Here is a 23,707-nt window from a genome sequence, read left to right as displayed (position 1 = left end):
AAAAAAACACTTGACCAAATGTGACAAGATGAAATCTCCAGGAACACATTCAACCAGATCTGGCAACCTTAACTGTAGTGCATGTGTGGCACTGAATTTTAATTGCCAATGAAATGAATGAAATTACAACATCACAGGATGGTTAAAGGAACAAAGGATTTGATTTAGCCTGCATGTCCAAACTGCCAACTGAAAGAGTAATCCAGTTAGTCCCATTCCTCACCCTCTTGTCAAAACCCTGAAAATTCTTCCTTTCAGATACTTATCCAGCTTTTAGATGTTACAATTGAATCTGCGTCCACAATTATCCCTGGATGAGGGGATTCTGAATGCTAACCAATTGCTATGCAAAGATACATTTCTTCTTGGTTCTTTTACCTTTCCCCTTCAATCTCTGCTCCAGTCTTGATCCCTTTGGCAATTGATACAATTTTTCCTCGACCTAATCTTGATATTATGGGACCTGAAGAAGGGTCCTGACCCGAAACATCAGCTATCCATGTTCTCCAGAGATGCTGCCTGATCTGTTGAGTTACTCCAGCATTTAGGGTCCTTCTGTGTAAACTAGCATCTGCAGTTCCTTGTTTCTGCAGAAAAGAATATAAAGGTTCCCTGTTATTAAGTTCACATGGTCCTTTTCACAAAGATTTCCTATTTATTTAACTATAGGGTTGTATCGACGCATGTTAGCAGCAAGTTTCTTTTTTTTTTGTTGCAGCAGCAAGGATAACACAGCCTTGCACAGTAAGGATAACATATATATATAAAGTCTGCAAATTGAAGAAGTTGACATTGAATAAGGAAATGACCAGCACATTGGTTTGAATGCACTGGTCATAATTATTTTCCATGACCAAAGGGAGCAGGGGCAGGTCTCTTAGTGGATGCTTTTCCAAACCATTCTTGCTATTAGAATGGCCACCCTGAGAAAGGTGAACAGACAAAGCAGTGGCAAAACAATGATGAGCCCCAATGGTGAGAGCGATGGGGAGAGACAGTTAGCAACGTTCTCCATTCTGATCCAATATTTAACAGTTGAACAAAACACAAAGTGCTGGAGTAACTCAGCAGGTCAAGCAGCATCTGTGGAAGGAATGGATAGGTGACTTTTCAGGTAGGGACCCTTTTCCAGACTGCTGAAATGTTGAAGTTAACAGTTAACTCTTGAAGTCCTGGACCATGGTCATAATGTTTGCAGGAAAATGATGGATTGCAAACTTCAGGATAATTCCAGCACTAGAAATTTCATTGCTGCCACATTTTTTTGCTGCACTGGTAGCTTCATCTCAGCAGCAGGAACTCGAGAGGGAGTTGGTTTTCCATTTCTAATGACCTCTGATTCAGCTCAACCATTGCCTGAAATTAATTCACATGTGAAAATTTTATTTTGATGTCTACCCAGACAGATGAAATGAAAGACTCCTTTTAAGGCTAACAATTTACACCACCTTTCACTGAGTATTTCCCATGACAAAATTGTGACAGTGTGATCTAAAAACAGAATTACATTAGCTGATATCAGCAATTTCAGCTGAGAAAATCAACTGAAAGTTTGGCATCAGAATTGATGATACAAATAAAGCAACAATCATTTTTGATTATAAACAGAGGAATATCCCTAAAAAGATCAAAGTTTCATAAAGTTCATGCTTGAGTCACTTCACTGATTCATATATTGGAATATGCCTTTCACTGTATCACCTGCTATACTTTGGTGTAGATCAGTCCTCTATGTTTAGAGAGCATGCACATAATTTTACAAACATTTCCTCTGTGGTTCTCATTTCTATCTGCTAGTTCTGCTTTTAAATGGAAAATAGGAAAATATTTCCAACATCTGGAAAGGGCGGGGAATGATTAAATATAAATAAAACATTGAAGGTCAGCCTTCCTGCTGACTCACTGCAGGAAATGTTTGCAGCATGTGATCAAGTGGACTAAGAAAGCCCAAGTACAACACTTGGGATGACTCCTGGTCAGTGGACATTAAACAACATTCTTCAGCTGTCTAAAGATGGGACTCAACCCGAAACGTCACCCATCCCTTCTCTCCAGAGGTGATGCCTGCCCGCTGAGTTACTCCAGCTTTTTGTGACTATCTTCGGTTTAAACCAGTATCTGCAGTTCCTTCCTACACACTCTTCAGCTCATTGTCTGTGGGTGAAAAGGAGAAAGATTTACTGGGGCTTTCTGCTCCATTGTGTCGTATGAATAAAACTGACCTTGATTGTGTAGGAACGAACTGCACGTGGGTGGTTAATGACTTAGATGAAGGGATTAAAAGTAACATTAGCAAATTTGCAGATGATACAAAGCTGGGTGGCAGTGTGAAGTGTGTGGAGGATACTATGAGGCTGCAGGGTGACTTGGACAGGTTGTGTGAGTGGGCAGATGCATGGCAGATGCAGTTTAATGTGGATAAATGTGAGGTTATCCACTTTGGTGGTAGGAACAGGAAGGCAGATTATTATCTGAATGGTGTCAAGTTAGGAAAAGGGGAAGTACAACGAGATCTGGGTGTCCTGGTTCATCAATCACTGAAAGTAAGCATGCAGGCGCAGCAGGCAGTGAAGAAAGCTAATGGAATGTTGGCCTTCATAACAAGAGGAGTTGAGTATAGGAGCAAAGAGGTCTTTCTGCAGTTGTACAGGGCCCTAGTGAGACCACACCTGGAGTATAGTGTGCAGTTTTGGTATCCAAATTTAAGGAAGGACATTCTTACTATTGAGGGAGTGCAGCGTAGGTTCACAACGTTAATTCCAGGATTGGTGGGACAGTCGTATGTTGAAAGACTGGAGCGACTGGGCTTGTATACTCTGGAATTTAGAAGGATGAGAGGGGATCTTATCGAAACATATGATTATTAAGGGATTGGATACGATAGAGGCAGGAAACATGTTCCCGATGTTGGGGAGTCCCGAATCAGGGGTCACAGTTTAAGAATAAGAAGTTGGCCATTTAGAATGGAGGTGAGGAAAAACCTTTTCACTCAGAGAGTTGTGAAGCTGTGGAACTCTCTGCCTCAGAAGGTAGTGGAGGCCAATTCCCTGGATGCTTTCAAGAGAGATAGAGCTCTTAATGATAGTGGAGTCAAGGGATATGGGGAGAAGGCAGGAACGAGGTACTGATTGTGGATGATCAGCCATGATCATGGTGAATGGTGGTGCTGACTCGAAGGGCCGAATGGCCTACTCCTGCACCTATTGTCGATTGTCTATTGTCTATACCAAAGATAGACGGGCAGCATCTCTGGAGAAAAGGAATAGGTGACTTTTCGGGTCGGAATCCTTCTTCAGGCTATTCCTTTTCTCCAGATATGCTGCCTGACCTGCTGAGTTGCTCCAGCATTTTGTGTTCTTGATTGTAATAGAAATAACAGAATAAAACTCTCCCTCAAAATCTCTTCACTGCAAAAGGATCACCTCTTATTTTGAAACCAATCTGTATTGATGTGGTATCTTTAACACAAAAAAAAATCTGAGCACATTTAACAGAGGTAATCAGACAAAAATAAATGGTGAGCCACAGGAGATATTCAAAGAGTGGCAGGATCAGATCAGTGCCTTAAAAGAAGGAAGGACGATGGAGATTCAGTTGTGTCCGTGAGGGAATTTCAGTGCGTAAGATCTGGGAGGCTGAAGGCACTGTCACTAAGGGTGTCACAAAGGGAGGGTGGAGGTTCACAAAAGGCGTAATTTAGATGATTGTAAAGCTGAGGGAGGTTAGAGGTGTGGAGAGGAAAGGCTACGAAGGGTGTAATCGCCATGTATTTACATTTGGAGGAATGCAGAAACAGGGTCCAATGTAGATCAGCCATGGAATGGAGTGAAATAATAACAGAACATGCCGATAATACTCAGCTACACCTGCGGAACGGAGAGAGACAAACAGTTAATGTTTCACAAGGAGATTTGAAATGTTAATCCTGTTTCTTTCGTGACTGGGGTGGAGTGCTTCCAGCATTTTGTGTTTTATTTCAGGTTTCTAACATCTGCAGCATTTTAGTTTCTGGGAGGGATTGATTTGTGAGCAAGCGTTGGTGTGGGATGGGGCACAGCCGACAGATGTTCGGGGGCTGATGCCTACTGTTGCCGACGGGAGCCCCAAAGTGACAAAGGCATGGATGTAGTAAGCGTTGAGGTTTCAATGGCAGATAGGCTGAGGTAGAAGTGAATGTTTGTTGGGAGGAAAGTGTGGTGCTTGCAGAAGGTTGGGTGGTCTGGTCCTGCCACAGTTGATGGTTTAAAGGCTGCTCAAAAAATGATCGCAGATATTATAACTCTAGGTTCCCATAAAATTGCACTACCGGACTTACAGATGAAAGAAGAGTGAGTATAGAAGAATTTGCTACTTATCCTCTCTAACTCTAAGGGCATCCACTGGTGCCTCGATGCCGTTACAATCCCTGGCCCATCTTTTTTCATCTAGTTCAGGGATCTCCAAACTATTGCCCGTGGGCCACATCCGGCCCGCCACGAGATTTTATCCGGCCCGCAGCAAGCTCTTAGGCGGCGGGGACTGGAGGCAGAAGCTGCGGACGAATGGTTCACCGGAGAGCGGATCGCCACCGACCCAGCGCCGGGACAAAGCGAGAGATCGCAGCGCTCCCTCTCCCTCCCTCTCCCTCCCTCTCCATCTCTCTCCCTCTCTCCCTCTTCTCTCCCTCTCTCTCCCTCTCTCTCCCTCTCCCTCCCTCTCCCTCCCTCCCTCTCCCTCCCTCCCTCTCCCTCCCTCTCCCTCCCTCCCTCCCTCCCTCTCCCTCCCTCTCCCTCTCTCTCCCTCCCTCTCCCTCCCTCTCCCTCCCTCTCTCTCTCTCTCTCTCTCTCTCTCTCTCTCTCGTGGTGGTCACTATATTTTTTCTGATTTATAAATAATTGTATACCTACGGTATATATGTATTCCAATATTTCAAGTTCTTTTTAAAAATTTAATATTATTTATTTGTTGCCATATAAACCTAATGTAAACTAACCTAATCTAACCTAACCCATTTAACCTTTCCTAATCTAATCTAACGTAACCTAGTCTAAACCTTTTTGAGTTCATTAAATTTATAAAACTCACACTTCTTTATTTTTTCCTATGGCCCACAAAAATGTGCCAAATATATAATGTGGCCCTCATGCTGACAAGTTTGGAGGCCCCTGATCTAGATGATGTTTTTGTTACCTTTTGCCTTGATAATTGCAATGCTCATTGGGTTAGTCCTGTTCCAATTCATAAATATTGCTTGATAATGTTCAAAGCATTTTACCACATAAATAACTTTTATGCGACCAAACTGTTACTATTCCCAGATGGAAAGATTTTTATATAAAATTCCCTTAAGGCTTCTTTTGGCCCTGATCCACTTCCTCAGTGGATTGATGCCAGGAATTAGTGGCTGCTTCTTGATCAGATCATCAAGTTTTATTTAAGTTCAGTCCTGGTGACATGCACAAAGTTGGCTGATGTTTCATCAGTAATTTACGTTAGTTGCCCAAATCCACATCTTGGATTAGGTATTAGCCTTACGTTAATTGAATCTTTCTTCATGAAGTTGAACTAAAATGACATGGAGAGACCCAAAGACATAAATGCTGGACTCTGGAGCAGAAGACAAACTGCTGGTGGAACTCAATGGGTCAAACAGCATCTGGGAGAGGGGACTGGAGGTGAGGGATTGTCGGTTTCCCTCTCCACTCTCAGTCCTGAAGGGAAGATAGCAGGTAAATGAAGTGGTGGGGTCAGACATGGGCAAGTTGTTGATAGGTGGATAGAGGAGGCATGAAGGATAATGGGCAGATTGTGCCAAGTGGGTATATAGTGGGGAGGCAGATGTAGGTGTAGGTACAAATACCTTGCAGTCCAGTAAACTGGACTGGTCCAGGAACGCTGAGGCCCTGTACAAGAGGGAACAGACCAGGCTGTACTTTTTGAGAAGGCTCTGCTCCTTCAACATCTGCAGTAAGATGCTGCAGATGTTCTACTAATCAGTAGTAGCCAGTGCCATCTTCTTCACTGTCGTGTGCTGAGGCAGCAGGGCGAAGGCCGCAGACGCCAATAGGATTAACAAAGTCATCAAGAAGGCTGGCTCCATCCTGGGGCAGAGTTGGATTCTTGGGAGGTGGGCTTGGAAGGGAGGATGCTCCTCAAACTGCGGAGCATCCTGGACAATACAGTTCACCCTCTCCATGACACACTGATCAACCAGAGGAGTACCTTCAGCAACAGACTGGTTCCACCAAGATGCAGGACAGAACGCCACAGGAGATCCTTCCTCCCTGTGGCTATCAGACTGTACAACTCCTCTCTCTTCTGTCTTGGGGTAGACTGACTCCCCTCCCCCCAACCCCCCCCCCCCCCTCCCACCACCACCCCTTTCCACTCGCCACTTTAATTCCATGTTTCATATATTTTGTGTTTATGACTGTTGGTCGATCAATTTCCCCCCTGGGATAAATAAAGTTCTATCGTATTGTATTGTATTATATCGTGTCAAGTCAAGTCAAGTCAATTTTATTTGTATAGCACATTTAAAAACAACCCACGTTGACCAAAGTGCTGTACATTTGATTAGGTTCCAATAGAAAAAAAATGAAAACATACAGTAGCACGCAAACAGTTCACAGCGCCTCCTCAATGAGCCTCAAACGCTAGGGAGTAGAAATATGTTTTGAGCCTGGACTTAAAGGAGTCGATGGAGGGGGCAGTTCTGATCGGGAGAGGGATGCTGTTCCACAGTCTAGGAGCTGCAACCGCAAAAGCGCAGTCACCCCTGAGTTTAAGCCTAGACCGCGGGATAGTGAATAGCCCCAAGTCGGCCGATCTGAGGGACCTGGAGTTAGAGAGGGGGGTTAGAAGATTTTTGATGTAGGGGGGGGAGTGTCCATTTAGGGCTTTATACGTGAATAGGAGGAGCTTGAAGTTGATTCTGTACCGTACAGGGAGCCAGTGGAGAGAGGCCAGAATCGGGGTGATGTGGTCCCTTTTACGGGTACCCGTCAGGAGTCTCGCTGCGGCGTTTTGGACCAGTTGCAGGCGGGACAGGGAAGATTGGCTGATCCCAGTGTATAGAGAGTTGCAGTAGTCTAGGCGGGAGGAAATGAAAGCGTGAATGATTTTTTCTGTGTCGTCGAATTTGAGGAAAGGTTTGATTTTAGCTATGGTTCGAAGTTGGAAGAAGCTGGCTTTTACCACAGCGTTGACTTGCTTATCAAATTTTAATGCAGAGTCAAATATCATGCCGAGGTTTTTGACATGCGGTTTGACTAGGCAGGATAGGCTTCCAAGACTGCCTGTTATCAATTTGATGGAGTCGGGGGGGCCGAATAGGATGACCTCAGACTTGCTCTCATTTAATTGGAGGAAGTTCTGTGCCATCCAACATTTTATGTCCTCTATTATGTGTGCTATAGATAAGAGAGGACAAGGAGGAAAAAGACAAATGGGCAGAGATAGGGGGAAGGGTGTATGAAGGTGGAGGCAGCATTTGGAGCAGGGACACAAAGGTTCCCCAGTGCTGGAATGTGACGTGAAGAAGGTGATAATGCTGATAATAGAAACTGGTCAGGGGGAGACGAAGGGCAGAAGTAACAAGGGGGAGAGGATCGGAAAGTATATATGAAATGTATGGAACCAGGTGGGGCTGTGGAGCAAAACTGTTGATGGGAATAGAGGAGAACGGAATGGAAAAGGCAATAAAAAAGGAAGGACTAGATCTGGATTGGAAGGAGAATGAGAGGAGAATGCAACATGACATTCAGGCTGAATAGTTTTAAAAATCCTCTGAAGCCGATGTGAGCAATTGAATTATAACCTTATTACATTTGAATTTTGAAAAAAATATGATTTTATTAGACCAATTAGGTAACACAGAATTTATTTGTTGCAGATAAATCATGCCAAACTAACTTGATCGGTTTAAAAAAAATGAAGTAACAAAGGGAATCAATGAGGAAAATGCAATTGATATGGTTGGTACATACAGTCTAGGGATATTCAAAAGACATCTAACAAATTGCCCTATGTCATCACAACTGTATCCCAATCTAGATAGAAGGTGTTGGAGCATAAATTTTTAAAATCCCAAAGTTATAGAAAACAATGAATAATAATGGAACATTGTTTTGTTTTGGGTTGAATGGCAGCATACGGTGGAATTTTCCAAGGTTAAGTACTCAGAAATTGCTTTTCTTGAAATATATTTAATAACTTAGATTTGGGTGTGCAAGATATATTTTGCATATGACAGCAAACATGGAGGTGTAGTGAACAATAGTAATAGACATCAAAGAGTTTAGAGAAGCATATTTAGATGCACACAGTCTCTTGCCCAAAGTAGGCGAATCAAGGATCAGAGGACATAGGTTTAAGGTGAAAGTGAAAAGGTTTAATCGGAATCTGAGGGGTAACTTTTTCACACAAAGCATGGTAGGTGTATGGGACAAGCTGCCAGAGGAGGTAGGTGAGGCAGGGACTATCCCGATATTTAAGATGCAGTGAGACAGGTACATGGAGAGGACAGGTTTGGAGGGATATGGACCAAACACGGGCAGGTGGGACTAGTGTAGCTGGTATATGTTGACCTGTGTGGGCAAGTTGGGTCGAAGGGCCTGTTTCCACATTGTATCAGTCTATCACTTTATATGGAGTAGGCTTGTAGATAGCAGGCGAAATGTAACAAAACGAAATGTGAAGTGGTACATTTTGGTAGGAAAAAATGAGATGAGGGTGCAAATAAAGAAGAGGATATAATTGTGAAAGAGTCCCGAGAATAATGAGATCTGGAGGTATCGGTAAGCAGTTTGATGTTTGGCAGGCAAGTTTGAGAAAGTGCTAACAACAAATAAGGAATCTGACTCTTTATAAATAAAGGCATGGGATACATATCAAGCGAGTCTTGGTGAACCATCACAAAATACTAATTTGGCAGCATAATGGTCCATTTCTAATTCCACACTGTAGGAAAGATATAAAGGAGTTAGACATGGTACCAAAGAGTTTTGCCAAGAAGATGCCATGTGAACAGACTGAAGAAGCTGGGTTGTTCTAGGAAATTAGGGTGTTGTGGATGGACTTGATAGAGGCATTAAAAGTTGTGAAGGGTATTGATAGTGTGGTTAGAGAGAACTAGTACTTATTGGCAGAGAGGTTTAGAACTAAAGTACAGAGTGAAAATGATCGGCAAACAAATCGATACCAACAAGAGGACAAACGTTTTTCTTGGGTGAGTGATTCATTAGGTTCGTGAAGCATAACTGGAGTTATTGATAGAATCAAGTTTGAATGTACAGAAGGAAAGTACCTGACAAGTGAAGGCTTCAGTTTTAGGGCTATGGGGATAGCAGGATGGGGCGTGGGGACTAGTTGGATTATTCTTACATAATGTGGTCACAGTCCAAATAATCTGTGTTTTGTTTTACTTTGTGATTTGAAGAAAACTATTAAACTTCTTCTAACCCTAACCTATTGTGGGAACACTGTGCTGAAATATTTCAGAGACGATTCATTGGTTTGTAGAAAGATTTACAGGAAATTATTTTAGTATTCTCAACAGATCTCACTTTAACAGCTGTTGAAAATCCACCCTGTTACTCACTTCCTGGAATCCATTATTCAATAAATAGATCATGCCATTCAATTCTAGTATTAACACATACCCAAGAGGCTATTATTGGACATAGGCACAATGAAAATCATTAATTATATACCAGCTTCAACTATACCCCACTTACTCCTGTGTTTTCCTCCATTATTCTCTCTATATTCATTAGTAGAACTACGTTCATTATGTTTTTCTAACACTATTGTTTTTTTTCTATTACATTGCTTCTGCTTTTGTCTAGGTTGCTCCGGAGCTTCAGCATGAAGTGCTAATGAGTTTAATGCAGACGGACAAAGATGTTGTACATTATCTTCTACGCAGGAAACTTAAATTCCAATCGTAAGTACTAGTGAAGAAAGTGATTTGAGGGCTGTTTTATTTTTGCTATTTTTTTTAAAAGACATGGTCGCTTGCCCAATGGCATGGTTATTATTGTAGCAGATTGTCAGGTGTTACACTCATGCTGATAACACCTGACTCATGTCAGGTGTTACACTCATCCGGGCTCCTCCTCTTAGAGTCATCGAGTCATACAGCATGAAAACAGGCCTTTCGGCCCAACTTGCCCATGCCGACCAGAAAGCTGGAGAAAGAGAGGTGGGGTGGGCCAAAGCTTGGCATGTGCTAGGCGGATAAGGGGGTGATTGGCAGATGGGTGGAGTAAGTGAAAAAGGCAAGAAGTGAAATGGAGACAAAAGGGCATCAGATAAGGAAAGGTGTGAAATGTAAAGCTGGAGGAAGGGACATGGATTGAATGGGACAGGTGGAAGGGGAAATAGGGGGCTAATGAAAGAAAAATAGGGGACTCAGGGAGATGGTCAGAGAAATATGTGAGCTGTGGTATGGATGGAGGCAAGAGAAAGAGAGGGGGTGGGAGGGTTATTGCTTGAAAGTGATAATTGAGTTCAATGTTCAGACCATAGGGTTGTAAACTACCCAAGTGGAATGTTAAGTGCTGTTCCTCCATTTTGCGTGTTGCTTCACTTTGGCAATGGTGGAGGTCAAATCTAGTGTAAATCCATTTAAACGTTCACCAAGGTTAGATATGTTTGTTGTGTGCAGTGGGATAGATTATGCAAATGGCATCCAGATCACAAATTTACTTGTGGAAAGGCGTTTATGATTGAAAAATACAGCCCCGAATCTTTGCCAACATGCCAATCCCATTTATTCATCTGAGAAATTAAGAACTGGTGGAATGAAAAAGCAAGGACAATCCAACAGTTCGTTGAAATCCAACATGTGAAATCTCCTTATAGCTACAGGTCATTGCAGTTAATGGTCAATGCTTCTATGGTTAAATTCGCTGCTGATTTCACATTGGTAACATTCTCAGGACAAGAAATCTGTCAAAACCTGTTGGAAAGACTACCTAGACATGCTCTGGAATTGGGAATTGAACAGTCACCTGCTGACTCAGCAGCAAACCGATGCCCCGTGCCTCTCTCAAGCAGCATGGTTGAAATCTCAGTTGCCATCCAGTTGCTGAAGTGATATCTCACCTCTACCCCATTGAGGACTTTGTCCAAGGAGCTGATGTGCTACGATGCACAAAAATGCTGAGAACTATACTGAGCAATCTGTATCTTCCCCTTTGTTCTATCTATTGCATTTCAGTGTGAACTGATTGTATTTATGTATGCTGCAACTGATCCGATAAGATAGCATGCACGACTAAGTTTTTCAATGTACCTCAGTACACATGACAATAATAAATCTAAACATATACCTATCCCCCAAAATGCTGATCCTCACTGAGGAGATGAGATCACTGAAAAGACGGTGTGATAGAGCCGTACCTCCTCCCAAAATCAACCCTTCTTCCGCAGGGCACACTCCTCCACAGATCTGTTTATGCTCTGCCCGATCATACAACATAGAACACTACAGCATAGGAGCAGGCCCTTCAGCCCACGATGTCGGTGCCGAACACGATGCCAAGATAAACTAATCTCATCAGCCTGTTCATGATCTATATCCCTTCATTCCCTGCATATCATGTGCCTGCTCCAAAGCGTCTTAAATATCACTATTGTATCTGCCTTCACCACCACCCCTGGCAGCATGTTCCAGGTAACCACCAGCCACTGTACAATAAAGTTGCCATGGAAATCTCCTTTAAACTTTACCGCTCTCACTTTAAAGCTATAGGCCCTTTAGTCTTTGATATTTCCATGCTGGGAAATAGGTTCTGACTGTCTACCCGATCTATGCCACTCATCATTTTATATATTTCTTTATCAGGTCTCCCCTCATCCTCCAGCGCTCCAGAGAAAATATTGAAAACCCAGAGACATGACTATCAATGCAGCTGTGTTTGTCAGGAAAGGCAATGACTATTGCTATTAGTTGAGGATATAATATCAATTTGTCATTATACACAATTCCCTCCAATTTTTGAAAACTTTATTTCAAATTAACCACCTGCAAACATATATACCACTGAAGGTCAATAAATAAAACAGATGTAAGGGATAGGATGGCTTCCTTTTACGGTCAAACACAATGCTCTCCATCTTGATCACAGTCTCATTCGGCATGACTTCACCATTGCATGAGGAATGGTGTCACTGCCTTCTGCCTGTCCAAGTGAGATGCACATGTTAGCACTGGCAAGCGAAGATCTCCATAAAAACTGTGTGCACATGATTTGTGCAGCAAACTGAAAGGAAATCAACAACTAACATCAATATAATTGGCAGTACAGAGCTCAATTTACAGCCAAATTATTTATAAGTGTTTTGATTCTCAGCCGATTCCTTGTAACTTCAATAACTATGCAGTGCTAACTACAGTAATATACTGCCACATAAAGGAACTAACAGCCAGGTATGGGAACATTAGAAACAAATTAACTTGATTGGAAACTTGGTGTGTTTGCTATCTGTCTCAGATATGGCAACTGAACATGATCTTTTGAATGTAATGCTCCATTCCTCAATTTACACAGGAGTTCAGATCAAGGAAATGAAGTGTTTGTGATGGCAGAGCAACCTTGTGCCAAAGCTGTGTGCGAGCCCTGCTCTCAAGCCATTAACACCACACCAATGAACAGCTCACGCAGCTTCTGTGAAGGCCTTCCTCTGCAGGACCAGAGGAAGAAAAGTTCAGATTCTGAGTTGTATAAAGTTCCAGATACATTGACATTCATTAGACATGGACATCATGATGATGGAAAGAACTTTTCTTCCCGATTTGTAAAAAGTAAGAGATATGTTTGATTTATTAAATTAATTTAAATACTGCATTGAAAAACTTCGTAGGGGTTACAGAAAAGCTGTTCAACAAGTCAGGCTGCGGTCTTGTCCAGGAATGTGTGAAACACTGCCACCCTGAACTTGACTCATTTTCCTGGATTAAGCTTCATTTGGAATTGTTCTTTTCTAACCAAAGAAATTCATGCGTTGCTCCAGAGAATCCAGTACACTGTGCACTGTAGAAAATGATTGTCATTGTTCAGAAAACTAGGTTAAAAATGCTTTTTTAATGTTTGCAAAAGGGTCTGTAGGAACTGCAGATATGTTTGCTGCTGTGACAAAGTCCTGTTGGGAAATGTTGACATTTTAGTCGGCTAGCATGTATCATTGCCCCTCTTTTGGTTTTGCTGGAAATACTTTAGTGAGATTTAGTGCTTTGTTTAATCCCTTTCCATTCTGTCCGAGATCCCATTGTTCTCAATGTTCCTCATGATCTTCCGCAATCACTCGTGGCTCTTGTCACCAACCATGCCCAGAACCCTCATTTATTTCCTCTGCCGACTGCTTCACATATTGTCTCTCTCTAACATTTGTTCTATTTCCAACCAAAAGACTCTCTTTCCTATGTTTCGTCTCGAAGAGTTTTGTCAGTTTAGACTCATAGAATATCCATAGCTTTCTTTCCAGAGCCACGTGCCGGCACCCCAACTGCTCCCTCCAACCTCAATCTGATAAGACCTTCACCTCCTGAAAATTTGCTATTCAGATATGAGATCTGAAAATCATGTATCAGCACAATTCTATTTTGCTTTGCCACAACTTGGAGCCAATACCCTTTTACTACCAGACTCTTCCACATTGCTTCCAATTCTTTCCTCTCCAAGAACCCACCACTATTACAGTATTCTGTACATTTCTGATCCAGGACTACGTATGGACATTTTATTTTACAGATTGTGCTTGAATTTTTAACCTCTGAATTATACAAATGCCTCTTTTCTGACCACTCTACACACAAAGGTCCCAGTAATATTAATTACGCATAAAGTTTCCAAAATCATAAATCAGTTTCTTCTATTATTTGAATGTCCTTTGAGGCAATACAGGGTATTACTCAACAACATGAGGATCTGACATCTAAGGAAGCAGAACAGACGAGAGCAATTAGTGCTCAATAATTAACACTAACCGCATAACAAATGTGGTATTTGTTACCCATTTTATCCATTCTTCCTGTTCTTTGGACCTTTTCTTCTAAATTGCCACAGGCAGTGGATTTAAAAGCAATGTCAGTATCGTAGAAAGAGTTAAATTAAAGCTATGACCTTTACATCTCTGCATCAGGTACTGAAGTAGTCTCCTGAAATTCTCTGTGTTTATTCAATCAAGAAAACATAACAGAACGTGGAAAGTGTCCAATGAACAAAGATTGCTGATCTTTTTCTCACAGTCCCATTGAAATTTCAGATCCCGTTACTTCGGTAGAAGTGACAATATCGTATATTAACCTTTCACAAAATATTTATACGATCGTCGTGGCTATCCCTCGAGGTCGAGGATGATGGTCTACGTTTCTACGTTCTGTGTTTTTATGAACTATCAGGTGGCTTATGAGTCCAATCCTGGCTTTGAAAGTTCTTCGGCATTCAGGGCAGGTAATTCCAGATGTCAGATCGTCATCAATCTTCAAATGACTTTACTTAATTTAATATTATATGCTTGTGAATAAATACCAGTATTCTGCTTAGGGAGTCGTCAGCGGGCTGCTTTGGAATGTTGTTGATCACATTCCTGTCAAATGAGGCGGTTTGATTTAGAAGATCTTCAAAGTGCTCCCTCCATCAAGAATTGATGTCAGCATTGCTCTTCAGGATGGTGGGCCCATCTTTGCTTTTGAGAGGGGCTTGACCATGAGTGGATGGGCCAAAAATGGCTTTAGTTGTGTTGTAAAAGCCCCGAGTGTCGTTGGCGTCTGCTAGTTGTTGGATTTCCCGAGCTTTCTCCCTCCACCATTGTTTTTTCAGGTTTTGTGTGCTCTTCTGGACAGCAGCCTTGCATTCCTGATCGCATTTCTTTTTGGTAGCCGACTGTTGGTCATTTTGTAAGGCGAATTACTATCACTACATATTAAATGTGATTATTTTGGCCAGCAAGTTTTCTAACATTATTTATGGCCTAGGACATCAGCAAACCTTAATTTTGAGTTAATCCAAATGTGCATAACAATTTCAAGCTCCTTATTAGCTCCTCACCAGAATTCTTTAATATGGATGATTTCGCTTTGGGTGAAAAACACCATTGCTTTGCAGGCTCCATAAGGGAATTGCATAGGAATGGCAAGTCAATGACTGCAACTTCTGGAGTTTGGCCTGGACATTGTATTTCCAAATGCCCCAAATTACTGAAAATTTCATGTTATGATGATGGTGAGCATGATGAGTTTCATTGTCATTACAAAAAAAAAATCCTATCCAAAACAATACTGAAATATGCTAGCATCCTATTCTCTCCAGTCCTCTGGCATGGTTTCCCACACCACTATCCTCAAAAAAACATTCTTTTTTTGTCTAGTTCACTGGTGATATGTGAAAATGGTTCCCCACTTACTTATCCAGTTATCACTGACCATTCATTAAAGCATTTCAGGACACTTTGAGAATTGTTTCTTTGCAGAGTCACCATCCACATATATGCTCATAACATTCATCTTAATAACATACCATATCACTGGTAGTAGATCTGTCAGATCATGAGGAAACCAATTATACTATAGCAGTAACATTGGATGGATGTACCATGTTGTCGGAAGGAACTGCAGATGCTGGTTTAAACCGAAGAGACACAAAATGCTGGAGTAACTCAGCGGGACAGGCAACATCTCGGGATTGGGGGAATGGGTGACGTTTTGGGTCAAGACCCTTTTTCCGATATACCATGACATTTCCATGTGATTCTGTACCACAAAACATTGTCAAATTCTGTTATCACCTGTGCAAGGAAAACAATAACGAAAAGTACCCTCGTCAACTATTCAATACAACTAGAGATAAACAATAAATATCTTTCTGCCAACCTAAACACACACCACAAAAAAATAAAACAAAGGCTTGAGCTCTCATTAAGGGCCTGTCATCTCAAGGGCTTGAGCTGTCATGTTAAGGAAGTTCTGCACCAAAATTAATCAAATAGTTATGAAGAGGGCAGAATCTTAAAGATAGGTCATGCAGGGGCAGAGGTAGAGTTGCTGCCTTGCAGCACTTACGGATGCTGTCTGTACGGAGTTTGTACGTTCTCTCCATGACCACGTGAGTTTTCTCTGAGACCTTCGGTTTCCTCCCACACTCCAAAGACGTACAGGTTTGTAGGTTAATTGGCTTGGTATAATTGTGAATTGGTGTGCATAGAATAGTATTAATTTGCGGGGATCGCTGGTCGGTGCGGACTCGGTGGGCAGAAGGGCCTGTTACCGTACTCAAAATCTAAAATCTCTACAACTAAAAACTCTAAAACTAAAAACTAAAAACTGTATCGCTAAAACTAAAAACTAATCCAATGCATAACTCGTGTTAAATATATTAGATGATGCCTGATGTGCCCCCATCATGCTGCCACCATCATTCTCCATTTTTGTTGATGCCAAATGTTTATGTTCATTCCCATTAGAAAATCTAAGTAGTGCTCCACTTCCATGATATGTTTCTGTTTCCTGCAACTGAAATGAATTTTGGAAGTTGAATACAATGCAATATTATTACAATGTGTGTTCAGTATATAAAGAGGACAACGTTTTATCTCCAGTGTGGCAGTTGATGTACAGTCTTCGAGATGCCCTGAAAGGATTCTGATAGGCACTTATAAAGTGATGGAGTGCTTTTACGCACATGTGCAATACATGGTGCTGCCTGATTTCTCCTCTCATGGATAGTTCTGTGGGGAGGCCAGCAGCTCTCCCCAAAAGGTGGCTTCCTCTTCATCCATCTTTGCAGTGAGTGTTGCAGTGCCGAACCAATTAATCTACCTGGAATGTCCAAATCATCATGTTTTGGTCCCCAGCTTTGGACATCCCATATCTTGTTAGTTTACCAATTTATAAAATAAAACTACTATTAAATTCCCATAGTGATTCACAGCTAATTATACTTTGTGATTCTCCCTTGTCAATGGCTCTCTCACAATAAAAAAAATGTACATCAGAAACTGGAAACAGTAAAAGTGCCAGGAATCCAACAATTCATATCCTGAATACTCTGCTGGATTTATTGCTATTTTGTATTGTGGCTTCTTGTTTTGGTGCTATTCACAAGTGGAAATATTTCCACCCTGCTAAAGTAAATCACAATCCTCCATCAGCCTGCTAGTCACCATACCAATAAGTGTACTTGACTGCTGTTAATTAACTCTATGGTGAACAATTAACTCTATGATGAACAATTTTCTAAACATCTTGTTCATCTGTTAAACATCACTGTTAGAATTGAATACACTCTCATTTGGCAACCCATTTTAGCCAGGTCGATGGGAAAGTATGTTTCCACTTGTGATGAAATTCTTCTTTTAAGCAGAGAATAGGGAGTCTCTGCTTAAAAATAAATGGTTGACCAGTTAAAACAGGGACAACTCTCTTTTTCCCTTCAGTTTAGTTTGGAGACACATCACAGAAACAGGCTCTTTGGCCCACTGAATCCATGCCAACCTGTGATTCCTGCACACTAACACTATCCTAATTTACAAATTTACCAAGCCAATTAGCCTACAAAGCTGTTTATCTTTGGAGTGTGGCGGGAAACCGGAGCACCCGGAGAAAACCCACGCAAGTCATGGGGACAACGTACAAACTCCGTACAGACAGCACTCAGGATCAGGATCAAATCTAGGTCTCTGGCGCTGTAAGGCAGCAACTCTACCGCCCGCTCAGAGAGTGGTGATTTTTTGGGGGTAAAACTGAGTTTTGAAATAATTTTAAGACAGAGATAGATAAATTCTTGATAAACAAGGGGGATGAAAGGTCACTGTTTAGAAATTAATGCAGAGTTGAGATTACAAACACATTAAACGTGCATAACAGACTCAAATGCCTATGTGTAGGAAGGAACTGCAGATGCTGGTTTAAACTGAAGATAGGCACAAAAAGCTGGAGTAACTCAGCGGGACAAGCAGCATATCTGGTTTCTTCGGGCAAAATTGTCCAAATTCTCCAAAAAGCATTCTCGAATGCTTAAGTGGCTGACTCGTGCTCCTAACCTGAGATGTTCAGATATAATATCAGTTGCCAGCCCTATCTGGTGGTGAAAAATCAGTATTGCAATTGCTAACCTATCATTTTTTTATGAGGAAAGATCTAAAATTATGTACATTATCCACAAGAAGGATGCTATGAGAACTGATCAGGAAAGATTGAAAGAGCTGGGGGTTTCTGGCCTTGAATGGGAAAAGTTTAATAGCTATTAAAGTAAAATAAATTGGCTCCCCTTTGTGTCAATAAAATTAGCAAGTAATTATTAACTTTCTCTTAATTATTTAGGTCCTTATGAAGAGTCTGGTGTGGAAAGAATCTCCAATCGACGAAGAGCATCCCGATCATATGAGAATCTAACAACAGCAAGTCATTCACAACCAACAATAGACTTTGTGAAGAAAGCAGAGGGCACAGCTTTAAGAGCAACAAGCAAGTCTCCATCAGTTCCCGATGGTCAGCTGAACCACCAAAGCCATGGCAAACCCTCAGGTCTTGCCTGCGTGCAGTTATTTACAGGCAGCACTGAGGAGTTGATGTACTCAAAAGGCGCAGGCAAACTTCAAAGAGTACGTTCAGAATTTTCTCCAAATTGTAAAAGTCTCATGATGCGATCCTCTGCTGCCATAATGGACAAGGACTCTAAGGGCTTCAGTGAAGCAGCCAGCTCATCTGACGAGTATTTGAGCAAAAATCAAATGATTGAATCTAGCTTCATTCCCTGGGAATCTGAGAGAAGTGCAGCACTACAAAACGAGACGTGTCGAGGAAGAATGGAAGCAAAAGTGTGGGTGAAAAGGAGTGGTAGGGATGACTCCCCAAGGAAAGGACAGACACAGCAACAACATCAACAACAACAACTGCAACACCATAATTTCAGCAGCGATCAGAAAAAAAGTTCCCTTCGCGAAACTGCGGTATAATTTTGGAAATAACAATCCCGTGGATACTTCTAAAAGGAGTAACAAACGAAAATGTCGGAAATATTCCACTGGGCAGGCAGCAATTGTGGAGAGAGAAAATGAGTTAACATTTAAGGTCCATGACCTTTCATTACAAGAGGGTGTTACTTCAACATATGTGGGAACAGTTTTGAGTCTGTCATGTTAGTTGTTAAAATGTATTATGCATTCCGTAAACTGTAACACTGGGCTGCTGCACGATTTTGACTCATTTCCAGTTTGCCCATGATATGTTCATTCATGAAATAATTCAGAAGCCCCCCTAAAGGATATTTAAATGTTATTTGCTGTTTCAATGGCTGTTGCCTCTCTGTGCAGAAGCTTAACTTCAGCGGAGCTTTAATTTTATACCTTTGTGCATCTACACATTATTTAAAATAAGAGCAAATTATTATTAGTGTATCATGTGTCATGGCTTTGATAATGCAAACATTTAAAGGAATGTCCAGGGATTTTGATCTTGGAGGAGAGAACATTTAAATTGACGGAAGGCAAGTTTTGACCACTGAGCCCAGCTGTTTCGACGACTATTATGGTCTGAACAATTTGTTCCATCATCTCTTTCTCCCCCCTCTCTTTCTCCCCCTCTCTCTCTCTCTCTCCCCCCTCTCTCTCTCTCTCTCTCCCCCTCTCTCTCCTTCTCTCTCCCTCCCCTTCTCTCCCCCTCCCCTTCTCTCCCTCCCCTTCTCTCCCTCCCCTTCTCTCTCCCTCCCCTTCTCTCTCTCCCTCCCCTTCTCTCCCTCCCTCCCCTTCTCTCCCTCCCCTTCTCTCTCCCTCCCCTTCTCTCTCCCTCCCCTTCCCTCCCCCTCTCTCTCTCCCTCTCTCCCTCTCCAGAATGATTTCCACAGTGCATGCTACTGTGCATGAATGCTCAACATTGCGGGATCGAAACGTGACACTGAACAAAATAGTCTGTTTTCCTCCGAGCTTGCTTTCATATCAGTGACAGGCCTTTCCAGCTTGGAGTGTGGAATGTCAGCGTTTGTGAGCTGGTTCCAAGGGTTGTTTTACATTTGCACTTCTGCTGATGACGGGACTCTATCGCGGGGAGCTGGGGCAAGAATGCAAAAAGCACCTTTAGGCATCCTCCTCGTTCGACAGGTTAAGTTATCCACTCTCCTCCCTTTCTGCTCCCAACGTCACGCAACGTTACCTCCATTTTCCGGGGACATCTTGTAACCTCCAGCATCGGCTTGCTTGTTAATCCCTGACTCCACTTGTTTCCAGCCTGCTACTTACTGTGGCGTCTTGTAAATGGTGGGCAACCTTGTGCTGTGCATACATACCCGAGATCAGCTGTAACTTCTCTGCTAATAAACGTGGATCCCATCTGCCTAATGCCTGTACATAAAACTAACTTGTGCAACTGGACAACCTGGCAATGGGGCTTCTTTGTGGTTCTGTGTGCAAAACCGCGCTTTGGAAGACTTGATTTCTAACAATAGCACCAGTCCGTTCATTGGTGGTGGGGGGGGGGGAGGGGAGGGGGGGGGGGAGGGTTGGGGAGGGAAACCATGTTGAATTTTCACTGTCAAGTGCTTTGGACCAATAACTAATGGAGTTGCTGTGACCTCGGAAACAAATGCTTGTCAAAATGTAACCTGCAAGGAAAATACAAGAGAACAAAGGATGTGAATAAAATCCCAGCCTTGTCGTTACTGTAAAACACGCACTGCACCACCACCTCGGGAAAAGCTCTCAATGTGCTCTTGTAGGTCGTTTGATTTGCGCAGTTGAAAACTGGTCCTGACTTTAAGGCTCGTACCTCTGTGGCAGAGGTCGTGATTCTCAATGGCACGCTTAACATTGACGGACGGTAGAGGAGCCGATTACAAATTCGCCCTCGCCTGCTTGCGATAGAATCGGCGTACAGTTTGCCTTTATTCTGCCTGAGCTCCTGAAATATTTACCCGGTGGGCTGATAAAAAGAAGTCCTTTGCCTGGATCAGGTTCGATGTGCAAACAAAATTGGAAGTTAACTGTTACACAAAGGGCTGGAAGAAGTTAGCAGGTCAGGCAGCATCTGTGGAGAGAATAGACGGACGGTTTGTCTATCTGTAGACAGACACAAAAGCTGGATGGAATCGCTCAGTGGGACAGGCAGCATCTCTGGGGAGAATGGGTGACGTTTCTGGTCGAGACCCTTCTTCTGGAGTTCAACTCCATCTTGCCGTCTGTCCATCCCCCACAGATGCTGCCTGACTTCCTTCAGCACTTTGTTTTTTGCTCGAGGTTCCAGCATCTGCAGTCTCTTCAAGTTAACCATTCCATTTCTACTCTTAATGCAAGTAGAAGCTTTTAAAACAAGTAGGATTTTTTAAGGCGGAGATAGATAGATTCTTGATCGGTTTGGGTGTCAGGGATTATGGGGAGAAGACAGGCAGGCGAGTGGGGTTGGGATGGAGAGATGGATCGGCCGTGATGGAATGGCGGAGTGGACTTGATGGGCCGAATGGCCTAGTTCTGCTCCCTTCACTTATGACCTTATGAATTTATGTTCTTGGTAGTGGGTTTTCTCCGAGATCTTCGGTTTTCTCCCACACTCCAAAGACGTACAGGTATGTAGGTTAATTGGCTGGGTAAATGTAAAAAATTGTCCCTAGTGGGTGTAGGATAGTGTTAATGTACGGGAATCACTGGGCGGCACGGACTTGGAGGGCCGAAAAGGCCTGTTTCCGGCTGTATATATATGATATGATATGATATGGGCTTTATCTAATTTATTCCATCATTGAATCTCATGAGAAAACGTTTTACAAGAAATTCTCAACTCGCTGAAGTAAACAAGAAAAATCTTCAACATATTTGATTGCCTTTGAACTGTTCCATTGAATCCATAACCTTTTCATAATGTTAATACGTAACACTGCACTCTGTGCATTGGCTGGTTCAAGGGGTGTGGAAGCTAATTCGTTGGCATTTGTAGACTGATCTATGAAACCATTACTGGAGGGCTGGGACTTGAGTGCAGAAGTGATTCAAAGAAAAGACGGGTGGTTTTAGACTTGAAAGTGGAGGAGATTAAAAATAAGTGGAGGCTCAAGATAGGGAGTAAATTACAGTTGAAAAAGAACAGGAATACTGGAGTCCATGTTTCACACACTGCAATGTATCCCAGAGTGGGGGGGAGGGGGTCATTATCTGAAGGCAGCCCATTTCTTGGGTTAATTTCCTCAAGTTTGATCATTTAATCAATGATCAAGGTCAGGATGGTTTGCCCAAACGTGTGGCAGGTAGTGGGAACCAGAGGGTAGATGGAGAGGAGCCTTACCATGACTTGTCTCACAGATCCAAGATTCAGATGCTGGTTGAAACTGAAGATAGGCACAAAAAGCTGGAGTAATTCAGCAGGGCAGGCAGCATCTCTGGAGAGAAGGAATGGGTGACGTTTCTGGTCGAGATCCTTCTCCAGTCTGAATATGGATTATAAGACGACAAGAATTGGGAGCTCAATTTTCCTGGTAAATCAATGTTCCAAAAGCATACACAAAAAGGGATAGAGATGGGATAACACGGTAATCAGTGTAGAGGTGACCAGTGATATAGATGCAATTGTCTGCAACGTGGAGTCAGTTTGAGTGGAGATAGGAAATGCCAGGAGAAACAGGATATATATATGTGTATATATATATATAGATAGATAGATAGATAGATAGATAGATAGCTAGATAGATAGATAGACAGACAGACAGACAGACAGACAGACAGACAGACAGACAGACAGACAGACAGACAGACAGACAGACAGACAGACAGACAGACAGACAGAAAGTATAGATAGATAGATAGATAGATAGATAGATAGACAGACTGTATAGATAGACTATATATAAGAATAGTGCAGAGACCCCCAAGATCTTGCCTCTTGATAGGATAAAGCATAACTGGGGAACCACTAAGTCATGTAAGAAGAAGGTTGTAATCATTATGAGTGATATTAACCTGCACATTGATCTTGTAATCAAGGTTTCCTGAAGAAGTATTGATCTCAAAGGTGGATTTCCAGATGGAGTTTGGTGAATATTTTTGGTCGAAAACCGATGTCCTCAACATAAATAAGGTTAATTACAAAGTTAAAAAGATGGATGGTTCGAGTGGAGTGGGAAAATTTCAGATACGTATACCAGTAACTACTTCATAATGCTGAGCAGAAACTTATCTCTTTCAGAAAGAGGAACTAAGCAAGAAAAAAAGCACACCCATAGTCAACATAGGAGGTTAAGGAAAATATAGAAACCAAACTAAGAAGACGTAAAGTAGCAGATGTTAGTGGTGGACCAAAACACTGGTCAAGAACCAACACCAAGAAAGCTAATAATGTGGGAGAGAAGTCATTCATGGAAAAAAGATTAGCTATGATCATATTTTAGTCCAGTTTATTTATTGTCATGAGGCACAGTTTTATTGTGTGCTTTCCATCAGCAGAAAGACTATACATGGTTACAATCGAACCATCCACAGTGTACAGATACAGGATGAAGGGAATAACGTACAGTGCAAGATAAAGTCCAGTAAAGTCCAATTAAAAGTAGTCTGAGGGTCTGCAATGAGGTAGATGGTAGCTCAGGACTGCTCTCCAGTTGTTGATATGATGGTTCAGATGCCTGATGACAGCAGGGAAAAAACTGTCGCTGAATCTGGAGAATTGCATTTTCACACTTCCATACCTGTTGCCTGTTGGGAGAGGGGAGAGGAGGGCGTGTCTGGAGTGAGAATCATCCTTGATTAT

General features: G+C 42.2%; 1 protein-coding gene across 2 annotated transcripts in view; it reads left to right on the top strand.

Moving 5' to 3' along the window:
• Nucleotides 1-21,014, top strand: part of LOC144600626 (rho GTPase-activating protein 6-like) — a 185,536-nt gene extending 164,522 nt beyond the window's left edge. For both annotated transcript variants that reach the window (XM_078412440.1, XM_078412441.1), the window contains exons 10-12: nt 9,828-9,925; nt 12,537-12,790; nt 18,305-21,014. In XM_078412440.1, the coding sequence (XP_078268566.1) occupies nt 9,828-9,925; nt 12,537-12,790; nt 18,305-18,939 (987 nt within the window). In that variant the 3' untranslated portion in view covers nt 18,940-21,014. The remainder of the gene's footprint in view (nt 1-9,827; nt 9,926-12,536; nt 12,791-18,304) is intronic.
• The last annotated feature ends 2,693 nt before the right edge of the window (nt 21,015-23,707 follow it).

The sequence above is a fragment of the Rhinoraja longicauda genome, chromosome 15 (genome assembly GCF_053455715.1).
Source record: "Rhinoraja longicauda isolate Sanriku21f chromosome 15, sRhiLon1.1, whole genome shotgun sequence".
Lineage (NCBI taxonomy): Eukaryota > Metazoa > Chordata > Chondrichthyes > Rajiformes > Arhynchobatidae > Rhinoraja > Rhinoraja longicauda.
The sequence above is the reverse complement of the archived record's forward strand: the minus strand, read 5'-3'. Positions and strand labels throughout refer to the sequence as shown.